At 38.6% G+C, this 24,682-nt stretch overlaps 1 protein-coding gene across 2 annotated transcripts in view; it reads right to left on the reverse strand.

Annotated features, from left to right (window-relative positions):
* Positions 1-4,199: 4,199 nt before the first annotated feature.
* crsp7 (cofactor required for Sp1 transcriptional activation, subunit 7) overlaps positions 4,200-24,682 on the reverse strand; it is a 44,758-nt gene continuing 24,275 nt past the window's right edge. For both annotated transcript variants that reach the window (XM_028816142.2, XM_051934518.1), the window contains exon 3: positions 4,200-6,968. In XM_028816142.2, the coding sequence (XP_028671975.2) occupies positions 5,397-6,968 (1,572 nt within the window). In that variant the 3' untranslated portion in view covers positions 4,200-5,396. The remainder of the gene's footprint in view (positions 6,969-24,682) is intronic.

The following is a 24,682-nucleotide window of genomic DNA, read 5'->3' on the forward strand; positions in this document are numbered from 1 at the left end:
CTGTTACGTTATATCCGTCTTCAGCAATTCGCTGGCGCTTTTTTATGACGTCACGTCCTATTACAATTTAAAGGATACCAGAAAATTTAATTATTCTGTTGTCAAGACTTTTTGACTCTAAATAAAACACAGGGTAGAGCAAATGATAAGATGCTAGGCTATGTTACAAAGGCTAAACTCTAAGTGACTTAGTATTCATTACTTGTCTGCCAGGACAGAGACGTTGTAAACTGCAGAGGAGAATGTCTCGAACCCTTCAGGATTACTATGCATTGTATGACGAGTATTATATCATCTTGCTTTTTGCTTTGTTTATACGCTTGAATGTGTTGTGTATCAATAATACACTGGCGGGGGTGTCATGCTAATTACCGTGTTTTTGATTTTTGCAGATGAGGAAATTCTTTTACCAAGTTTCTAAAGCCATCATAACATATCCTTGCTTGTTAGATTCAGCAATGCGTTCATAATATTCTAGCGTCGGCGCCGAGCGTCACAACGGATGGATGCTCAGCTCCTTACATGACTCTTTGAGATGGCTGGTTAGCCTTTTAAGGACTTCTTACCTTTTGCCCCACTAATTGGAAAAAAATACCTGCGACTGTGCGACGTTGCCGTTTTTATGTTTTCTTGCTATAGATGGTGTAACGCCAGCTCATTCTTTTGGTGACTTATTCCTGGCTGTTGTAACCTGTCCAGCGCCGTTGCATAGTTATGAATTTTCCCTTTTGTTTATTGAAATTGAAAGCCAACAGATGTCGTTACTCAAAAACGAGATTTCAGTGGATTAAGATTTACTGACTCAAAAAGAGCTACTGCGAATCAACTCTTAACAGATTATGTAATTTAGTAGACGTTACCGTCCACAGCTTTCCACATTTAATCCATTCTGCTCGCCTTTTCCAGTTCTGGGTGCTTAGGAAGACAGTCCACCGGTGGGAAAACTTACACTAACTTGCACTGTGTGTGAATGTGGAAGAAAAAGTGTAAACCCTATGAAGAGGACAGCCAGGGAATAAAATCCAGTTTACAGAAGCAGTGAGGCAGCTTAATTTTTCAGTAAACCGCTGTGCTTTCTCCAGTTCACACAGCCAGTGGTTTGGCTGTGATTCAATTTAAGTTGTAAGGTATGGAGGAAGATTTCAGAACAAATCAATAAATTACAATACTGAGCATAGTGGAAATAAATAATTTACACTCGCATTTCATGTTGTTAATGGGATAAATATACAGTATATGTTGCTTGCGTCTTTTAAATTTACTTATGTAAAAGAAGTGATCACAAGAGGTGTACAAAAATAAGGCATTAGATCTACTATGGAGCACACTCAGAACAATCATTAACAAGTGGAGAAAATGTGGCACAACATCAACACTACCATGAACAGGACATCTCTTCAAAATTAATGAGAGAGAAAACTGGTCAGGGAGGCTGTCAAGAAGCCTACTGTAACATTAAAAGAGTGCAGGCAATTCTGGGAAGAACTGTTGCTACCTACAATCTCCTGTATTCTTCATAAGTCTAGGCTATGGCATAGGGTAGCAAGACAGAAGTGTTTTCTTGCAAAGCTAGGTTAGAATTTGCAAAAAAAAAAACATACAATCATCCAGTCTCCCAAAACCCTGTGGGGAAAAAAAATGGCATGATGTGATTAAGGTTGAACTTTTTAGCCACAACTCCAATAGATGTTTGATGCAAAAATCAACACATCGCCAAAAGAACACACAATACCCATAGTGAACCGTGGTGGTGGCAGCAGTGTGCTTCCGGGTTTTTTTCAGCCAGAACTGGGGTTTCTGAAAGGCGTAGCTGATCCTGAATAGTTCCAAAAGTCAGTTATTTTGGTACAAACCTTCCAAGTGTCTGCTAGTAAATTTCAGATGAAGATTTTCACCTTTCAGCACAAAGATGACGACTGTTCTGGAATGGCCCAGCCAGAATCCAATTGAAAATTTATTTGGTGACCTGAAGAAGGCTGTGCACAGGAAATACCCTCACAATTTTAGACATCTAGACCATTTTTGCAATGAACAGTAGGAAAATATTACCAAGATGTGCCAAGCTAAAAGACTGTTAGCCACCACATACACTAAACTATTTGTTTTACTCCAGCAGTGTAGGAGTTTTTACAAAAATCAAACACTGGTTGCATAGATGTATTTTTTTCCTGCTAAAATATTTGATTTTCACCTTCTTTGTATAGGTTGCAATTTCATAATTTTTTTTTTTTTTTAATTTCACAAAAACCTGTTACTTTAATACATGTGCATAGACTTTTAATAACTCCTGCATATACCCTATGTTGGTAAGGTTGATTGGTGACAAATATTTTCCAGTTTGTAAGCATAACTATTAGGGAACAAAGACTCTCTAACATGCAATGCACCCAACACCTCTACACTAGAACACTGAATCAGACAATCAAAAATTTAAAACATGCTTATTTTTTGGAATGTTTTAGAAAAACCACAATGGAACCTGTGAGTTAGCTGTGCTAACCATATGCCAAATGTAATAACTTTATTCTCTACCCTAAAAGATTCTAAAACAAGCAATTTCTTTCTCAATGCATTTTATATACTGTATATTTTGACTACAACATTAATCAATGATTTGTGAAGGCTATTATACTGAACAGCAAATAATTTGGGCATTAGACCTAACCAAGGCAACAATGTGCTGTTTCTGCCACCGGCTTAAGAATGTTTTCATCTGCCCAAATTCTAACTGTAAATGAAGTGTATATTTGAAAAATTTGTGAAATACCTTGATCTTAAGACACTAAGAGCGAAGGAAGGCATTTCCCAAATTTACCCCAGCAATAAGAAAGACTTACACTTTCATTCACATTTAAAGTTTCATTCATTACCCTTTAGGAATACATTCTAACACAACTTGCACAACCAGCCAAATGTCAGAAATGACTGGTAGTAACATTGTTCCAGAATTTTTACGTTAAAGATCTTTGGAAACCTCCATGTATAGGAAAAAGGTGCAAAGGTGTTATGCTTTGTACAGAAGTGCAAGAAAAATGAGGTATAGCTGTGGTAAAAGGTGCCGTGGCACAATTTAACCACTGCAAAAGGACATTTTTAGAGCTGGATATGGCACACTTTTATATGAGACTTACACATTCTAGTGAATGGTGGCATAACTAAGTAAAAATGCCAAAAAATTAACCCTTTTAGAAACCCTGGCTCCTACTTTCATGCATACTAAGTCATGTGTAGCCAAACAAGGGCCTTATTAGTAGAGGCTAAATGGCACCTACATCTTGGCTGACATTTAATGTTCAATTTAAAGAGTATGCAAAATTTATAATCTTAAGTACACACTCTTTGTTGTGATGTTGTTTCACTGCAACTTACACTTAGATCAATAAGTAACACGATCTACTCGTTCTGCCAAATTCCATTGTTTTTTGGTACAGCCACGATGTCCACAAAATACTGCAAGTCAGGACATTCCACATCTAAGTTTACAAACTTGCCTACCTTTACACAACAGACTTCATATCTTCATGCATTGCTTCCAAATTGCACATGGATTTTTATATATGGGCACCTGTAATCTGGTTCCAGCTGTGTAACTATTGTTCAGATACACATTAAATCACCTCCATCTTCCCAGTCTATTTTTGAAAATGTCAGTTTTTAATATTTGGTATTTTGCTTTTTTTTATATTACCAACTCTTAAGTAAATGAGTAAACTTATTGTTATCAACTTATTGTTAATTATGTGATGAGGCTACTGGCAATGAAAAATGCAAATCTACAAAGCTCAACAGAAAAAAAAAAGTCACACTGCACTTAGTTATGATGCTTCATCCTTCATTACAGAGATGTCAGTTGTGATTGAATGCTTTAGTCTGGATTATTCACAGAGATTCTGTACTTGGCGATTGTTGCTATTTAAATATATGCACTTTTTCACCCACCTCCTTTCCTGGGTACAGTTGTTACTTTCCACCTCTAGCCATATCATAGAATCTACACACAATTAATTTGTGTATCTTAACTAATGTGGTTTTTATTACTTTTGTTAAATAAAGACTTTTGGGGATGCCTAACTTCTGCACTTACCTTAGTCTAAAAAATGTTGAATTTTCTCAGCTGATAAAGGGCCTATACTGTACTTGCATAAAATTTGTACACATCACTGGACCTTTCACTAGTGAAATTAAAACACTCGAAATAGTTACTTTTTTTTTTTTTATTTTTTCCACATTTATATCACAAGGTGTCCAATTAAAAGGACCAAATAGCAAAGTCGCTCCCTTCAGCATGAAAGGTTACCAGAAGTCTGGTTTCTGTACATTCACTAAGGCTTTTTTTCCCCGGTGGATCTCCGTAAGGCAAACATGATCAAGAAGGAATGCTGACAAGTAGGTAGACACTCTTTTTCTCTGGTATTCAATTTGAACACCATAGTAGGACAAAGCTGTAGCTGAACAGCACCCCTAGATTGCTTGGTGTTGGGCAGAAAAAAAATTTCAGGAAGCTACCAAGTAGGAGAGAGGAGACAACAAATAAAACAAAAAAGAAAAAAGAAACAGTAGATTTGTGTGGAATACAGACAAGAGTCAAAAGAAAAAAAAAACATTAATAAGCACACCACAAAAAGCAAAAAACAGAATGCAGAATCAGAAATGAGCTAGGATTCTAACGAAAAAAAAAAAAAAGCAGGATAAAAGCTCCCCTACTACCAAAAGAAAAAATGGAACCCCCCCCCCCCCCCCCCCAAAAAAAATAATCCTCTCTCTTTGGTAAAGTCTGATAAAAGAATTGAACCCTCTCCCCCATTTTAGACTCCTTCACATTACATATATTTTTGTTAAGTAATATTTTTAAATAAATTCTTGCTTCCCTTTGTGTTTAAACTGAGAAATTATGATGGGGCTCCTAAGGAATGTCATGGGACAGGGTGTTGAATTTTTGTTTTGTTTTTATACTGCACTGGGGGTGATCCAAAAGAAAATGGGAGCCCCCTTGACTAATTCATGCGTACACACTCAGGGTAATGTAGTAGTTATGGGTGCCATGCCCTTTTTTTGCACCTGTCCTCACAAGTCATGCCCTAGATTGGCATATTAGAGGGGTAATTCTGCACTTACCCACCACCCCCCATATGTAGCAGGCTCATCTCCTTCCATCGGCCAAAATCTCATTGCCTAAACAGCATTCCAGACCCAACCTCTCCCAGCCCCACCGCTATGCTGATGTTAGCAGCACCTTGACCAATAGGGGTAGGGAAGAGGCTCAATGAAACAGAAGCAAAGGAGCAGATTGGCCCCGTTTTCCCCCTTTCACAACAGCTAGGGGCGGAGCTTTGGGTTTACCCATTGCTGCCTCATTAACCATGGAAACACCTGGTTCGTTTTACTCCACCTGCCACTCAGTCCAAACAAACATATGGCAAAATGTGGAGCCGGGTCTCATCCCCATGTGGGTCCAACGAGATGCACTGCGTCCAGTCGTACCAGTTGTCTTTTGTGTCAAAGCAGCCATTAACACCTGGCCAATGCTGCTCATGAATATGTTGCAAGTCCTCTGTGCACAGCTCACGGTTTACCCCTGGCAAGTCAGCTTGCGTACTGCTAGCCACCAGCACATGAGTTTTGCGTGCCTCCTTCACGTTGTGCTCTTCCTGTTTCAGATACTCTGTCATGAAATAGTGGGCACCAGGGGTTTGTGCCCCCGATGATGATAGTAAGCTGCTCTGCTTATTCAAGTACGACTGGATAATATTGTTACATGCCAGTTCCTTCCAGTTTGTTTTCTGGAAAGGGCTGGTTAAAGTCGGGGATCCCGGCTCCTGCTTAAGCAGCTCTGTCCTGTGTGTTTCTGCTGGATGCGACACCAACATTTGGTTGAGGTGATGGGGTGATACCTCATCTGCCAACAGGGAGTCCTTGTGAGTAAGGGGCTTTATTTGTCCAGTTACAGGGTCAAAGGTAAGCTTGCGCTCTTTTAACCGCACTGGCTTGCTATTCTCTTCTAATGTTGGTTGACCGTCCAAGTTTACAGTGTAGTCCCGAGGCCGATACTTTTTCTTCCGCTTGCTCTCAGACCCAGGAGTAACACCATCAAGCATAACCCCCCCGTCTATCTCCGAGTGGGGTAAACCAACAGCTTTGCAAGCCTCTGTTTTAGGATGCTGGGAGTGAGTCTCTGAAACTGGCAGAGGGGGAGAAGCTGGTGGTGGGAGTGGGGTCAAAAGATGGGGGGAAGGTGAAGATGGCACCTGAGAAGCGTCAATGGAGGGCCTGGGGCTGCAGGTTGCATAAATGGTGGGCTGCTTGGCCAAAGTTTCTTGCTTAATACTTCTTGGGCTGAAAGATGCACATCGTGGACTTCTTGGGGGGCAAGAGGCCCCAACCACCTCATCTGCTTTGGCCTGTTGCTGTAGTACTGCTGCTTTGAGTAACGAAGAAGTGCTGGGGACCTTTACAAGCCCCGGGGAACTTGTATGTGGCTTCACAGCATTAACAGGTATTTTGTTTTGCCGGTCATTCTCTGAAGCTTCCAACCGGCTTCTTTCTGCCACAAGTGGTGGGCTGGGTAGAGGCTCTGGACTCCCACTAATACCATTTGTTGGGGGCGGGCTGGAGTTGTGTACAGTGTCACAGTTGACCTTGGAGAGTTTAGCTGGAGGAAAACCATCCCTCAATTCTCCTTTCCTCTTGCGGCTTCCCGACCTCTCTGCTTTAGGGGAGCAAGGGATTTGGATTTCACTCCGGCTCTTCAGTTCCTGCAGGGAGGCAGGGCAAGGAGAAAGAACATCTTGTCGCAAAGGGTGTGCCCCACCATTTGCAGAGCCAGGTGGAGGTACCCTAGGTGCTGTATCTGCTTGCCCAGGTTCAATAAGTTTTTGCCAGTTCCTGAGCAATTTTTTAGCCCGCTTAGCTAGATCCTCATTGTTTGTCTTCTTCCTCACATCATTAATCAGCTTTCCAAGTCGAGTTTCCTGTTGAGAGAACATAACAGGCTGTAAGATAATGATAAAATTACATAACTGAAAAATACCTCATAGATAAGCCAATAATTCTTCAAAAGGTAAATTCTTTAAAATTTTCTTCACAAAAAACCAAGCATTTCAAAGTCAGCTTTTCTAAGCTAGGCAAATTAAGTAAATGGATGGATACATTTCTTTAAATTTGTAAAGACTGGACATGTCAGTGTTAGAACAGTACATCATTTCTACAACACAACTGTAAATCAATTATTGAAATAAGCAGCATGCTGCAAAGCAAATTTGAACAGGCAAATGTAAACAGCAACATAGCAATATGTTTTTGTAAAAGAAATTTATAGAACTCTCTCTACACACAGAAACCTACCACATATGCATCATTCACATTTACATCTCTCTTTCTCACACGGTACAACACCCTAGTACTACTTGATCTTTCTCTTATTATTAAACAGTAAACAACTAAAAAAAAGTTTTATCCTAGTCGTCTTTCAGCTCAAGGGCAAAACTTTAGGGTGAAAATTAACATAAAACACATTTACCTATAAAATGGCCAATCCCTAAAAAAAAAAAAAATTGCTAAGAGGACAGCCTCTACACTAATACAGGTGGCTTAAAAGATAATAGGAAGCACTGCATATTTATGTAAAAGACCACATTCTATAAATGAACTGTGACATTCCTCAACAGTGTGCTTAATGATGTGACAGATAGCTGCCAACAAAAAACCTTCAACAGTGTTCCCACAAATGCAAATGGGGACTACAACCACCCATGGAAACCCGACTAAGGAACTCTGGTACTAAAATATGAATAGTCAAATGCATCATGAAAAGCAGTATTTTTCTAAGCATTAAAATAAAAGTCTTAAGTTAAGCATCTTCTGAAGCCACAGCATGCACAAAATTTATATCAATTACAGCCACACCTATGTTATTAAGTGGAAGAGCAAGATATTTGGCCTATTTGGGTACATTTTTTGTATTCTCCACTGTCATTAATCTCCTTGTACAGTAATCCCTCCTCCATCGCGGGGGTTGCGTTCCAGAGCCACCCGCGAAATAAGAAAATCCGCGAAGTAGAAACCATATGTTTATATGGTTATTTTTATATTGTCATGCTTGGGTCACAGATTTGCGCAGAAACACAGGAGGTTGTAGAGAGACAGGAACGTTATTCAAACACTGCAAACAAACATTTGTCTCTTTTTCAAAAGTTTAAACTGTGCTCCATGACAAGACAGAGATGACAGTTCTGTCTCACAATTAAAAGAATGCAAACATATCTTCCTCTTCAAAGGAGTGCGCGTCAGGAGCACAGGCTGTCAGAAACAGAGAGGAAAGCAAACAAATCAATAGGGCTGTTTGGCTTTTAAGTATGCGAAGCACCGCCGGCACAAAGCTGTTGAAGGCGGCAGCTCACACCCCCTCCGTCCGGAGCAGGGAGAGAGACAGAGAAAAACAAAACAGTGAAAAATCAATACGTGCCCTTTGAGCTTTTAAGTATGTGAAGCACCGTGCAGCAAGTCGCTTCACGAAGCAGCTGCTCACAGAAGGTAGCAACGTGAAGATAATCTTTCAGCATTTTTAGACGAGCGTCCGTATCGTCTAGGTGTGCGAACAGCCCCCCTGCTCACACCCCCTACGTCAGGATCAGAGAGTCAGCGCAAGAGAGACAGAGAAAAGTAAGTTGGGTAGCTTCTCAGCCATCTGCCAATAGCGTCCCTTGTATGAAATCAACTGGGCAAACCAACTGAGGAAGCATGTACCAGAAATTAAAAGACCCATTGTCCTCAGAAATCCGCGAACCAGCAAAAAATCCGCGATATATATTTAAATATGCTTACATATAAAATCCGCGATAGAGTGAAGCCACGAAAGGCAAAGCGCGATATAGCGAGGGATCACTGTATATTGTATTCTGCATAAATACAGCTTATGGAAGAGCACTGTCTTGGTACTATGACATTTTATACAAGTTTACACATTATACAGTATATGGAATGTGAATAAAATATATATTTGTATTTACTAAACCCCAGATTGTAGCTGTCACAATAAGACTATTAAGACTGGATAGTATTTGGAGGTCTAACAGAGTCTAAAGCAGTAACTCCAGTGTTTATATTTTTTTATAAAGGGTGTGGGAAAACACACAGCACAGTAACATGTTCCAAATTATATTGTAAAATTTTCAGAGGTGCTATGTTGCAAACTATAGCTGTCCATACAAAATGCCCCCCTTATATTTACAAAGCACTTGCAGGATCTGCACCATATAATGGATGACCACAAAAGCATTTTGAAGTCAGCAACAGCACTCAGGCGCAAGTAAGTCATCACAAAAATGTATGTTATCCAAAACAGTGTCCAAAGAACCACTGCTTTTCCACCTTATCAGAGTTTAAATACTGTGGGCAGGCACTTTAATACAAGAACTATGATTTTTTTGTGCTGAATTGCTTTTTCTCACAGGTAATTAGACAGTGTTTGCTTTTTGTCTTATTTTGTACAAACTGTTAGAACAGGCAAACATAAGTTTCCCCAACAACTAAGAAAAACAATTACTATCTATACAAAGGCACAGACTACAATCTAACAAGGCACTGGTGCAGATTCTTAACCCTTACAGTGATCTTAATTTACTTAAATATGTATTAACAGCCCAACACAGGGCATATAAACTTTTGAACAGGGTCATGAAGTTAACTGTTATAATGATTAATATAATGAATGTAAAACACTGATGACAAGTAACTTATTTGAGTACTGTTACTGGATGTATTTCATGTGATCACTTATTTTCTAAAAAAAAATTAAAATAAAATAAAAAAAGGTGAGCTCCTTCCAAATTCTGACAGGTATATGCAAACGTAGGAGTACAACAGTACAGCAACTATTGTTCTCTTCTCTGCTGGAAAATAATCAGATCTCTATCTTTTGTTAGCTACATTTGCTTCCCAACTTTTCTCAAAAAAAAAAAGTTACTGAAAATTCTAAGGAAGCACATGGTCACTGTTTTGAAGTTTTAAAACAATAATTACATATTTGGTCAGAAAAAAATGAGTATTGCAACATTTTGATATGACTGGTGCACTGTGGGCAATTAGAGAAATGTGTGTTATGTCTAGGTATTGCAATTTATGCAGCACTGCTAACATTTGGCATTAGCCACCTGTGCCCGCACAACAAAAAGTATTAATTCTACACCTTGTAGCACTCCAGAAGTTAGCACCTACAAAAATTGCCCTTTGCACATTTAATGTGAATCAGAAAGTATTCAGGCCCTTTCACTTTAAGCAAGCTATATTGTGTTATATTTCATTTTTCAAATGGTTAAATATCGACATATGCTCAAAAACCCATAATGAAAGTGAAAACATACTTTCCAAGGTTTATTTGTGCATAAATGTTTTTACGTTACTGTAAAAAATATCACATTAGTGGTACACATGTAAACATATGTTTATGAAACCCCAAATAATTTAAACACATTTCAATATATTCACAAGACACTTTATATATAAAATATCATAACCTACATTACTGGCTGACATCCCAATTACAAATAAAAAACAAAAAAAAAAAAAAACTACATTTATCAGGTGTGACAGATTTTCTAATATACAAGAATGAATTGGACAATTTATTTCAATACTTAATATATTTTAATTACAAAAACAAAAAAAGTATTCCGTCATGATCCAAGTATCAGAATATTATCCAGTGGGAGTCCCTGGCAATTCCCACCTCTACCAATCATCACCATTTGATCCACTAATCCTCTAGCTCACTAGTGCTGGGCGGTATACCGGTTCATACCAAAAACCGTTTTTTATTTTTGTTATGATATGGATTTTTCTTATACCGGAACAACGGTTTAAATAGCCTAAATAACATTCAGAACGTGGCGCAGCGGGAAACTGTTTAAGGGGGACCTTTTTCACTGGTGCACCGCAAAATAAGCATCCAACAGAGTACATGTGTTAGTGGAGGTATTGAGCGGTGAAAATGGAAAGGGAACATTTTGAAACTGAAGCTGTAGCAGACGATAAAGTTGAACATGATAACACAGAAGAACTTTTGACGAAAAAAGGTGCTGTGTCTGTTATCTGTAGATACTTTAGTTTTAAAAGGTCGGATGTGGAGCATTATGTTCAAATGTATGAATACTGTTTCTATACTACTGGATAATACTGCAAGCCAAGTTGTACTTGTTTTATTTTATTTTTTTTTTCAATAATGTGTAATGTATCTGGTTACTGTGTAATACTGTGATGGTGCCGGTCCCCTACAGACTCCCTCTTTCCACATGGGAGTCTGTTGAACCAACACCGACGATAGTTATGACCGAGATGAGCTGAGAAATCTCATTGAAGCCAGGGGATGTTGGAAAGTGCTCAAGTGCTTTTGTTAAAAACAGTCAAAGTAAAACCAAAAGTGTCCATTGGACAGTGTTCAGAAAAATACAGTACCCAAATAAACAGCAAAACCATAAAGCCAGTGAAATGTGGGGATAAAATCCATAATAAATATATCCGTTAAAATGCAGTCTCTCTCCTCGCCCGATCGCAGCACACCACCTTCTGTCTCCACGGCTCACCCTTCACTGGCGTTGCTGACGGAGCCTTTGCAGCACAAACTGCTTTCTGCCAACCACTGTTTTGGCTACCGCCACACTGCGCAGCCAGACCGTCCGAGGTCGGCACACCTCCCTTCTTCCTTCGTGCTCATTCAGTCACTCCTCAGATCCATTTGGAGATCTTACATTTCGCTCGCCCCACTCCACACGTTTACTCAGTGGGGTGAACCAGCCCCTAGATCGCCTAAGCCTGCACTCCCTCACGGAGCCCCAGCTCGTGCTGCCTTTTCCTTTCTGGTGTCTGGATCGTCTCCCATGACTGCCTTTTCCCTTCTTTAACCTCCTTGTGTTCTCTGTTTTCTTTTTTCCTTCCCCCATCCTGCCGGCCCACAAATATACGTCTCCGTCCGTGGGCTTAGCGCCTTATTCACACACCACACTAAGCCGACGAAGCAATTGAGAATGATCAGATGCGACTCGCCCCAATAGTGCTGGGCGGTATACCGGTTCATACCGAAAACCGTTTTTTATTTTTTTTATGATACGGATTTTTCTTATACCGCAACACCGGTTTAAATTGCCTAAACGACGTTCGGAACGTGGCGCAGCGAGAAACTGTTCAAGTGGGGACCTTTTTCACTGCTACTCCGCTAAACACAGATTTGTTGCACTTGGGCTCTTTTTCACTGCTACACCACCAAATAGTGGGCGGTAGCATAGGTATGACGTGTGGTGAAAATGGACAGAGAGCCGAAAAAAAGGAGTCACGTCTGTCTCCTGGAGATGCTTTAGTTTTAAAAGGTCAGATGTGTAAATACTGTTTCTATACTACTGGATAATACTGCAAGCCAAGTTGTACTTGTTTTATTTGTTTTCAATACAGTGTAATGTACCTGGGTATTGTGTAATATTGTGACATGTTGACTTTATTCTCGTACTTTGTCATTAAAGTAGAACATCGTAAACTAAACTTCATCGTAAAATGAATATTTAATTTACTAGATTTTGTCATACCCCGTCATAAGTTAAAAACTTTGTGTTAAGTGTTCCCCGAGCTTCTTAAACTGACTTCCTCTGCACTAAGAGGAGGCACCGGCAGTGATCGCCGCACAGAATCCATTCACATGATATTCATGCTCTCTGAACATTTAGAATGCCAAGATAAATACTTGATATAAATAAATACTTGATATAAATTCTAAATTTTCAGACAGCAGGAATATCATACAGTGAATAGATTCTGTATGGTGATTGCTGTCTCCTCTTAGTGAGGAGGAAGTCAGTTTAAGAAGCGTAGTGATTAACAACTGGGTCGGGGAACACAACACAAAGCATTTAATGTGCTACATTAACTTATGACGGGGTTTGAGAAAATCTAATAAATTAAACAATGATTTTAGGATGAAGTTTAGTTTACGACATTCTACTTTAATTATAAAGTAAACTATGAGAATAGAGTGGAAATGTCGACTTTAATCTCGACGTATAGTTTTTTTTTTCCTTCCCTGTGTCCGTATTTTGTTTTCTTCACCGTGGCCCTAATACGATTCCGTAGGTCTATACCACAAATACAATTATAAATGCAAGTTGCAGTTGTATTATTTATGTATATAGCTTAGCTTGAAGCAAGGTCCATATTAATGCAGCTTGCCTAAATGATAGTTCAGTTGGTAAAGATGTCGTCACCAAGATTGCACTTGTTTTATTTTATTTTAATTTGGAGAATACTGTGTAATGCACCTGGGCTTTTGAAGCCTTGAAGTAATAGTGCAACTATCAGTAATAATACGATTATTTATTTTATTGTTATTATTTATTAGTTTAAATATTATGCAGTTTAATGATGGAAAAGTTGTTTAAAAAGTCACTTTAACGTGTCAGTGGACAGATTGTTAACATTAATAGAAAGTGTAGTTGTTTTACAAAAAATATTTATTTATTCCTTTTCTAAGACATGTTCAGTGCAATACAACTTTTGACAAGCACTTCTGGATATTTTACTAAGTCTAAATACCTCTTTGGATGGTTGAAAATATGTTGTCAAAATTATAATTTAAGTTTTTGCAAAATTTGTTAAATAAAAAGGTTCTATATTTTGACTGCATCTGTCATGCAATGTGATTTCCTTCTCTTCATTAGTGCCACCCCCTTGAAAAGTATCACTTTATGGGGCAATGCAAACCTGTATTAATACTTGTGTGTACATTTAAATGTTTTTTTTATACAATGTACTGTACAGTGCTCTTGACAATGGAATAGGTTATTCTTAGCCAGTAATTGCAGTGGAAAATGTGTTTAACATCCACTCATGCATGGGGAAAAAATACCATCCAATACCGTGAAACCGGGATAATTTAGAAAAATACCGTGATATAGAATTTTGGTCATACCGCCCACCCCTACGCCCCAATCACCTCATCAACTCCCCGCGGTCATTCAATCACGCCCACGAAGACAGACACGGCGAACTGGATTTAAAAACGGACCTCTTTTTTTTTTTTGACACACTAAACAACAAATAGTATTATAAATGCAAGTTGCAGAGCAGTTTTATTATTTATTTATATATATATATATATATATATATATATATATATATTTATATATATATATATATATATATATATATATATATATATATATATATATATATAGCTTAGCTTGAAGCAAGGTCTATATTAATGCAATTTGCCTTAATGACGGTTCAGTTGGTAAAGATGTCATCTCCAAGTTGCACTTGTTTTATTTTAGTTTGGTGAATACTGTGTAATGTACCTGGGCTTGAAGTTTTGATGTAATAGTATTATTACTGGAAGTTGCACTATTTATTTTATTGTTATTATTTATTAGTTTATATATTATGCAGTTTAATGATGGTAAAGTTGTTTAAAAAGTCACTTTAACATGTCAGTGGACAGAGATTGTTAACATTAACAAAGTGTAGTTGGTTTACAAAAAATATTTGCCATTTATTCATTTTCTAAGACATGTTCAGTGCAATACAACTAAATGCCTCTTTGGATGGTTGACAATTTGTTGTCAAAAGTTTTAGTTTAAGCGGTTTGCAAAATTTGTTCAATAAAAAGGTTCTATATTTTGACAGCAACTGTCATGCAGTGCGATTCCTTCTCTTCATTAGTGCCCCCCCCCCCCCCCCCTTGAAAACTATCACTTTATGGAGCCATGTAAACCTGTATTAATACTTGTGTGCACATTAAAATGTTTTTTTGTACAATGTACAATTCTCATGACAGTGGAATAGGTTATTCTTAGCCAGTCTACTGCAGTAATTGCAGTGGAAAATGTGGTTAACTCATACATTGGAAAAAAATATCGTTGAATACCATGAAACCGGTACAATTTAGAAAAATACTGTGATATAGAATTTTGGTCTTACCGCCCAACACTATATGAAATGGTGAAAGTGCTTCAAGAATTGCTTCAATTTCCGAAATAGGAAGAACAACAGTGAACGTTATAAAGCGTGATGCTGACAAAATTGAAAAACGTGTTGAAAATGGAAACCACTGATGGTAATGTTATTCTGTACTAATGTTAATGTTTTTCTGTATTATAATTTTACTTTTAAGTGCTATTATGTTTTGTTAATTTATTGTGACATACAGGCAGGTGGTGATGGGCTGGGGGAAAACAAAAAAGGGTAGAACGCTGTGTAAGTGATGGGACTGGGTGAAGGGCTTCTGTTCTGTAAGGGGTTGACATGCCTCTTAGGAGATGAGTGACCAGAGAAGTTAGGATAAAAAGGAAAATGTGGCGGAAGAAAGTTTGGAGTAGTGAGTCGGGAGGCAATAAGCAGGAGTGTTTGCGGTATAGAGAAAGACAGAATGTGAGTGACAGGAGATAAAAAAAAAAAATTGGTAGGGAAAGCTTTCTATTTTTTTTTATTTTTTTTTTTACTGTTTTGGAGGTGTGCTCTGTAACTCATAACAGAATATAAGACAGGGCACTGTTTGTTACAGAATGAAGATTCTAAGTAAAACTTAGAAAACTCCAGTACCTCCGAGTTGCATTTGCTTATTACGCTGGTCATTATCATATAAATTGATTTTGTTAATATAGTTTTGTAAATAAATACAACTATTGGCTAAACAAGTCTACTGTATATATTTTTTAAAGTAACTGTTCTGTTATCTGTCTTTTCACTTATTTGTCACGGCCTCAGTCCCGACCCCTGATGTATAATCGAGATTTTACTGTATTACAGTTCTTCCTGTTACAGATCAATATGCCTCTGTCTGCTAAAGTGAAAAATGGCAGCAGTAACTGCAAGGAGACTTTGTTTATTCAGACCCAGAATTGCAAAGAGCGTTGCAGGACATTTCTACACTATTATCCTGATTTGTTAAATATTAAAATAGTTTGAGTAAGAAAACTGCATTTTAAGGAGTGGTTAAATTGATTTCCACAATATCCAGATACTACATCAATGACCAAGCTGTTTAGTGAAAAACCCTTCCAAGCTAGACAGAGTAATTAAAACTACTGGAAGACACAATCTGCAGTGAATATGGTTATGAATAGTCTAATCTCCTCACCGTTGACAAAAATTTCTTATGACACTGGCATTTGAAAATCTTAGAAGAAACTTTCCATATGTTTTAACTCAAACCAAAAAAAAGTTGCTTGCTGTCTTAATTCTTTTCCTTGCCATTATCTTACTGAAACATTTAAAGATAAAAAAAAAACGAAGCAATGAAAAAAAGTTAGAAAATGCTCTGTTACTTGTTAAATTTTGGTCAATCATTTTTGTCCTATTTCTTCTTCAGTCTTATCCTGCTACTGAACCATACAGAAAGCAGAATTTGCACTGGCCTGTAAGGGATGCAGAAATCTAGCAATTAGCTGATCTCTCAGAAGGTATGGTGTCTCCTTTTATATTAACACTGTACCTTAGATAAGCATGACAATTATCTATCTTTCTTTACTATTATTTTATACGCTTTAACCAATGGTGGGCCGTCAAGGCCAGAAAGGCCTGCTCTGCTGGCCTAAACACAAGTCAAAATCACTGACCTATGTTTTATTACTATTTTTTTTTTATTAATATATTTTCCATGAACATGCATTAAATAATTCCCAATAGTCTATTCTCTTCACATTTCATAGCTTTTCTCTTGGTTGCGCTGCTTTTATCCAATCATATTTCAGCCATCATGTGTTGCCAGGATAAAAGAAATCATCTGCCCCGAGCCATCAGAATCAACAGTGAGGGCACCTGTAGCTTAAAACAGATGGCAATGAAACTGTTGCTTAAACCAATCAAATTTCAAGTTGGGGACACCAGGGCCATCTAGCAGGCATATGATAACGTCTGCATTTTCACGTCCTGTGACTGGATGGCCAGAGAGCGATCTGTAGCAACCTGCACAAGCTAAAACATTTTTTTGTAGATTTAATCACGGTTTGTTCAACCCATAAAGGCTGACAGAGGAGAGGAAATTGATTTGCTGCAGATATACTTACAAAGCCATTTTCAAGACAGACTTTTCAAGAAAGGCTGGGCATCGTGAAAAAAGGTCGACCAACCCTGAAGCTAGCAAGCGTGACCCAGCCAGGGAAAGGAGTTGTCCTCCACTTTCAAACCAGTAACTACAAGCGGTACCCTTGGCTCACAGCCTCCAAGGAAATGGAGCTCCACAACGAAAAGGTGAAGAAAAATAGGGAAATACTGAAAAGACTGATAGATTGTCATATTTTTGGGTAAATAGGAACTTTCATTTAGGGGACATGATGAAAGCACAGGAGCCACAAATAGAGGCAACTATTTGGAGCTTCTTTCCTTACTAAAAACGATTTGGACTCGCATTACCGCCTGTCCACTAACAAAGTGTTTTGTGGGTCATCAGACAAAATAGAAAACGACCTAATTAATGTTATTGCTGAAGTGATGAGAGAAGAGCTAAAAAGGGAGATTAATAAAGCACCCTTTGGTGTCGATATGGTGAATGAGATGACAGACATGAATAATGCAGTGCAGCTCGCACTTGTCCTGCGCTATATGACGGATGCAGGTGTTAAGGAGCGGTTTTGTCAGAGTTGAAGATGTTACTAGTGGCAGGCGAGCCAATGACATTGCTGCGCTTATTGTCCACTTCTTGGAGGAATATGAATGTCTGGATAAAGTTGTGGCACAGTGTTTTGATGGCACAGCTGTCATGGTTAAAGTTCAGGAGAAGGCCCCTATGGCATTATTCATACACTAAAATGCATACTGACTGAATTTAGAACTGACTCAAGGGGTCTCAAAGCTTAAAGATTGCAAAATCTTTTTGCCCACCTCTGTGGCCTGGTTCAAATTTTCTCCAGATCCCCTTTGTGCACGCAACTACTGGATGACATTTGCCAGCGCCGTCTTCCTCATGTGCCACCAACGCAGTGCCAATACGCATCGAGACTGGTCAGTACAGTGTTTGAGAAGAGTTTTACCCTAAAGTAGCAGTTTCACCACATACTGGAACATCATGATGAGTATTGCCTGGATGATATTGAGTTTTGTTTTTTTCCTTCACACATTTGAATTTGAGCATTCAGATGTGCTTTTTGCAGTATTACAGAACAAAAAACATTTAAGTACAATTTTGTCTGGCAAGGTTGAAAGAATTTTGTGAGACCATTAAGTTGGAGAGGGGCCGATTTGGTCAGATCTACAAGGCCACTGTCTGCATCTCAAGTACACCGAGCACATGGAGAGGCCCAGCACAAGGAGACCTGCATGCATACTACCACCAATTCCACAGAAATGTTGTGGACAACATTCTTTACCATGAAAAAAACAAAAATTAATGTTTCTCTCCCTCCTCAACCCCCAGCAGTTTCAAAACATACTGGAAAAAATTCCCTCACACAGCCTTCTCCAGCTTAACACAGAGTTACAGAACACTGTCCTGGCTAAAAACAAACCTGACTAATGTATGGCAGGACGGATTCTGAAGGGAAGAGTCCTGCTGATCTCCTTGATTTCCTTCTGCTCAGCAGAAAAATCTGGGTGTAAGCATGGGGCAGCTGTACACATTGGCATGTTTGGCAGTGACTATCCCTGGGTCCACTGCTTCTGTCAAGAGGACATTCTCATCCCTAAAGTGAATTAAAACTTAGGACTGGACAGACTCAACTTTCATCATTTGCCTCCATGGTGTTTGTAAAGGACTTATTGTTTTAACTGAAATGCACAGATAACCTGTACAACTGAGTGATTGAACTGTTCTTGAGGAAAGAAAAGGGAGGATGGATTTTGTGAACAAATCAGTATTTTTGGTGAGTACAATGCATTTTTTATATTTGTCATTTTATTAGGTTGCTAGATATGAAATGTGTTGCAACTAACACAATTCCATAAGTCTTTCATTGCACCCACAGATGCGTTTCTTGGTTTAGTAGTGGCATTCATTCTTGCTACATGACATACCTGTCTGTTATGCAACGCCCTGTTTCTGTATTTCTGAATAATATTGATGGTTTCTATTAGGGCTGGGCCATATTATACCTTTCACGGTAATACCGGTACAATGTTAGGCAATGATAAGAAAATGAAATATCACGATAGAATATGGGTAAAACGCGCATGCGCAGTGCTTTTGTTTTCATACGCACATGGTGGCGACAGAGAATGAGAAGGGCGAAAGCGGATCGTTGAATGAAACAGATGAACCAGAATTGGTTTGTAAAAATGGTGCAACTTCAGTGGTGTGGAACTGGTTTGGTTTTCGCCCGTCAGATACCCAACAAAGCACAATTTTTTGTAGAACATGCAAGCGGGCCGTTGTAGCGAAGGGTGGAAACACCACAAACCTATTTCATCATTTGAAGCAGAAGCACTTGGAGTACAACAAAGCTGTTAAAGCATGTGAAGAGGTGTCCGCTTCAACTAGCATGGTGGTGAGACCAAAGAAGCTGACTAAACAAATAATCGGTGTAGCTTTAAATAGCTGCACACCTTATGACAAAAGTAGCAAACGCTGGGGGGAACTAACTAATGCAGTGACGCATTGTTTACCCAGGGATATGATGCCCATTCAGAGTGTGGAAAGAGAAGGTTTCACAAAGATGCTTAAAAAGTTCGATCCACGCTACAAGCTGCCCACCAAGAAATACTTCTCTAAAGTCGCCTTGCCTGCTTTATATGAAGAGGTCCGTACTGAGGTGTCAAATGCATTATCTTCGGTGGAGTTTTTTGCGTCCACCACGGACATGTGGTCAAGCCGAACATCAGACCCCTACATGAGCCTTACAATACACTACATGGACAAAGACTGAAAGCTACAAAACAAGTGCCTTGAAACAAGTCCCCCCCCCCCCCCCCCCCCGAGGACCATACAGGGGAAAATATAGCCAAAGGCTTAAAAGAGTTCCTCAGCTCGTGGAATCTTCAGGAGGAAAAACAAATGTGTGTGTGAAGACCGACAACGGGGCCAACGTTGTGAAAGCCGTCGCACTCAACAACTGGACCAGACTTTGCTTCAGACATCGCCTGCACATTGCAATAGGTAAGTTAATTATAACGTCAGATTAAGCACTTCTTGCATTAGTTTATATGATGGTAATAATACTGTTTTAATTAATCTTTAGTTGTCTCTCTATTATAAAAAGAAATCCTGTCCCCTGTCCTGATAGTCTACGATATGTGATTTTTCTCGGAAGATAATTTAAAGACCCGCGAGACGAAAGAGACCTGCCACGGTGCGTCTCACGGGAACATAGAACGAGAGTCTTGCAAGACACACCCTACTTACAAGCAATATCAAAAAAAATAAATCAGTAGTGTAAAGGCAGTCATGCAGCACACACAGCTCCAGGGCTCAGTGCATATAAAGTGTATAAGGTCAATACGGTAGAAATGAAATGAATAGGGTAGAAATGAAACATCGACGATTAAACAAAGAAGAAAGAAAAGTGCTGAGAAAAGAGACTCAAATGCGTTGGACAGAAAAAAGAGCAAAAAAGAATAATCGAGGTGCAAATTCAGAAAATAAGGAAAGTAATCATCAGCCCGGAACAAGAGGAATTGGAAAAAAAAAAAGCACGTCCAATCCGGCTCTTAAATAAATGACAGTGAGTAAAATGACAAAGTAGAACGTCATAGAGATGTTTACAAACGTTGGCGCTAAACACATGCAGAGCAGGTTAGAGATTATGAAACCAGGGAAATTAGAAAGGCTAAAAAAAAAAAAAAAAAAAAAAAACGTTGGCACTATACACGTGGAGAAAGTTAAAGGATATGAAAGTAGGAAAATTAGAAAATATAAAAAAGTAAAGATCGCAGTAGCGCAAACAAAAACTGCCTCATTTAACTATGCACCAGTCTAACTTTGGTTTTGCACATTACTACACTATTGCACCTTAACACTTAATTCTACTTTATTCACGTAATTTTACTTATTTATTATGTTCTACTATACTGTTATCTTTCGATCTATGACTTTTTGTTAATCTAACTGATATTCTTCTAACTTTGCAGAGTTTTTGATAAGCGGATCAGGATGCATTTCACTGCGTGTTGTCCTGTATAACTATGCATGTGTGACAAATAAAGAATCTAGAGAATTTCAAAAACGGAGTTTACCGCACATGCATTTATTGGTTACTTTGTTTATATATATATATATATATATATATATATATATATATATGTCTGCTTATTTAAAAACATACATTTACCCCAGGAGTCAAAAACATTCTGTCTAGCCCTTGTACAAAAACCTAGGCAAAAGCTGGGGTATCACCTTGGTAAACCCATGTACGTTTGGAACTGTGAGAGGAAAATAGCACGACTTTACAGACAGGAGTCTAATGCAGAACTCTACTTACTTAGTAAAAAAAAATTATTAAATGCTGATGATGTAGATCGTTTTGTCGGTGCTGAAATTCCAAACAGAGAAACCTATCCTGACCTCATTAAAAAGATTCAGCATATTGGGACACACAAGATTACAAATATTGTTTTTACAGAAGTTCTGAAATAAAAGTGAAACTAATGAAATAGCAACAATTCAAAGAAAAAACAATCTTAAAAGTGTGTATCCGGAAAACCAAATACGGGGGTTGGCGAGCGAAGCCCCCTAGTCTTTAAAAATGAACAGGCAGGCTGGATGTGGGCAGTTGTGCTGCATTATATATATATATATATATATATATATATATATATATATATATATATATATATATATATCTGTACCTATACATACAGTGGAACCTCGAGATACGATCACCTCTGTATACGAGAAATTCAAAATACGAGGAAAGTATGAGCGAAAAATTCAGATCTAAATACGAGCCACGAGCCAGGCTGTGGGTATAGCTCGCGGCTTAGCGAGGGGGCGTGGTAGCTGTAGCGAGCCGCAGGGCGATCTGCGGTGTCTGCATTTCTCACCTAAGTGCACAGGTGGGAAACTGCCCACATCCATGATTGTTCCTGTGGCTGATGGGCTGCAGCTGCCATGTCCTCCCCGCATATATAGAGAAGCGCGAGCCGGTTAAGGGGGAGAAGAAGTAAAAGAAAAGAGAGGAGAGAGAACGGAGGTTGCAGGAGGAGACAGGAAGCAGCAGGAATCGGCAGCAGTAGGAAGTCGGTGCGGGAGAGCGAGCGACTGCAGGCTCGCGTGTAGCTGAACAGGCGAGCCAAACAGCTGAAGCAGGACGGTGTAGAGAAGGTCAGCTGCATTAAGAGTGTCTCGCCTGTTGCAGAGCCCGCATGGGAGAAGCAGGTGAGACGCTAACAGAGAAGAAGCACCGGGGATTGTCATCTGTTTTTTTAAAGACTGCTTCCTGTTGACGTTTTAACCTCGTGTTAAAGGATTGTTATTCTTGTGGATTTTAAACCTCCACTTCACAACTGTTTTAAGGATTATTTATTTAAAGATTTATTGAATGCTCTACTGCACTTTGGACACCTGTTTTGATTCTTTTAATAATCAGTTATATTATTTACCAGTGTTATTTATTAAAGGTAGACTACAGTATATATATATATATATATATATATATATATATATATATATATATATATATATATATAATTTATCAGTGTTATTTGTTAGGAAAATTGATTTTTATGTTGATATATTTGGGGTGCGGAACGCATTAACTGGATTTCCATTATTTTCAATGGGGAAGTTTGTTCTAGATACGAGAAATTCGCTATACAAGCTCAGTGCTGGAACGAATTAAACTCGTATCTAGAGGTTCCACTGTATATAGATATAGATATAGATATGTATGTGTATGTGTGTGTGTGTGTGTGTGTGTGCGTTATACATAAAACTTAAATGTCACACATTCCACACCGCATTAATATTGGTGTCAAGTAATGAACTGTGTTTCCTTTTAAATGTATGTCTTTTAGAAAGAAGTGTGAAGGACCCAAGGATCGAACGAGCAGTTGGAGTGGGAAAGAAGATTGTTGCTGCTTTTGACCACAGCTGGAAGCGCCAGCAAGCTCTGCAGGCTGCCCAAAAAGAACTGGGCCTACCAGAACACAAACTCATAACTGAATGTTGCACTCGTTGGGGTTCAAAGCAGAGAATGATCCAGCAGCTGCTGGAACAAGAAAAGGCTATAACACAGGTTTTAGCTGCTGATAAAACCACAAGGCACCTCATGTTGACATGGCAAGACATTGAGGTGCTTGACTCTGTCAGCACTGCATTGAGTCCACTTCTAGAGTTTACAGATACTTTTTCTGCTGAAGAGTATGTGACCATTTCATGTGTTAAGCCTGTTCTTCAGATGTTTAACAATGACATGTTAAAAGTAAAAGAGAGTGACACTCAGCTGACCAAAGACATCAAAACAGCAAAACTTGACTACATGAACAAAAGCTACAAAGACAGTGTCACAGAGAGGCTTGTTAACATGGCTTCTCTCCTTGATCCACGTTTTCATACAGAATATTTCAGTGATAGTGAGAGCGAAGCCATCAAAGTTCAAGTCATGAGTGAACTAGAGCATCTTGTGTCACACCAGGGAAGCGCAGCCACAGGTTTTTCAGAAACACTTCCTACATCTTGTGGAGACCAAACAAGTCAGGGAGCTGTTAAAAAGCCAAAGAAGAGTCTCGGGAGTTTTTTTGAAGGGACCAGTTAGTGGCAAGACAGATGTAACTACAGAAAGGTTATTATCTGAACTGAACAGTTATGTGAATAGTCCACCAGCAGACAGTGAGTGTGATCCTCTTTTGTGGTGGAAAGTTCACACAGTAAACTTTCCCCACATCAGCAGATTAGCTAGGAAATACCTCTGCATTCCAGCAACTAGCTCTGCATCTGAAAGGTTGTTCAGCACAGGTGGAAACGTTATAACTTGTCCCTTAAGCCCACATCTGTGAACATGTTAGTGTTTCTGACAAAGAATCTTAAAACTTGAAATGTACAGTAGAAAACTTCCATGAGCAGTAGCAATAATTTATCCATGTTTTTTGTTTGTTTGTTTTGTTTTTACTCAAGAGTTTGTGCAATTTTATTATTTGACTTATTTATTTGGCACACTGCAGTTTTATGTTGCAAAGCAACTCTTTTTAAGTTTTGTGGATATTATACATGGTTATGCTCAGGATATGTCAGCCCATTTCCACTGGAAATGCCTTTTGGTTAAACTGTCAGCAAGGAATTTGCATTTGCACTGTTAAATTTGTATATAGCTTTAATGCACATAAAAACAGCTGCTTGTTTAAGTGAAAATAAATTGAAGGGGTTTTTTTGCACTAATAAAGTTGTGGAGTTGTAAAGTATTTTGTCTCGCATCAATCATATCGTCAGTTATATCATTATCGCAAATGTTCAAATACATATCGTGATAAATATTTTTGGCCATATTGCCCTGCCCTACTTTCTATAGCTGTGGTATCATAATGATGGTATTAAGAGGTGGATTATTAATTCAGGTAGGTAGGACACCACTGAAGGTCTAGGTGTGAAAAGCATGGCCCGCCACTGGCTTTAACTAAAGTTGACACATTAGTTTAAAATTTTGTAATGCAATTTTTTGACTACCATTATCATTAAAGCACATATGTAAAGTTATTGGTTAGAAGGGTTTTCCATTTTTCTTTCCAAAAACTCAAGGAAAAGCAGAAAAGGAAAAATGTACAAGTGAAAAAAAAAATACAGCAATCC

The sequence above is a fragment of the Erpetoichthys calabaricus genome, chromosome 12 (assembly GCF_900747795.2).
Source record: "Erpetoichthys calabaricus chromosome 12, fErpCal1.3, whole genome shotgun sequence".
Classification (NCBI taxonomy): domain Eukaryota; kingdom Metazoa; phylum Chordata; class Cladistia; order Polypteriformes; family Polypteridae; genus Erpetoichthys; species Erpetoichthys calabaricus.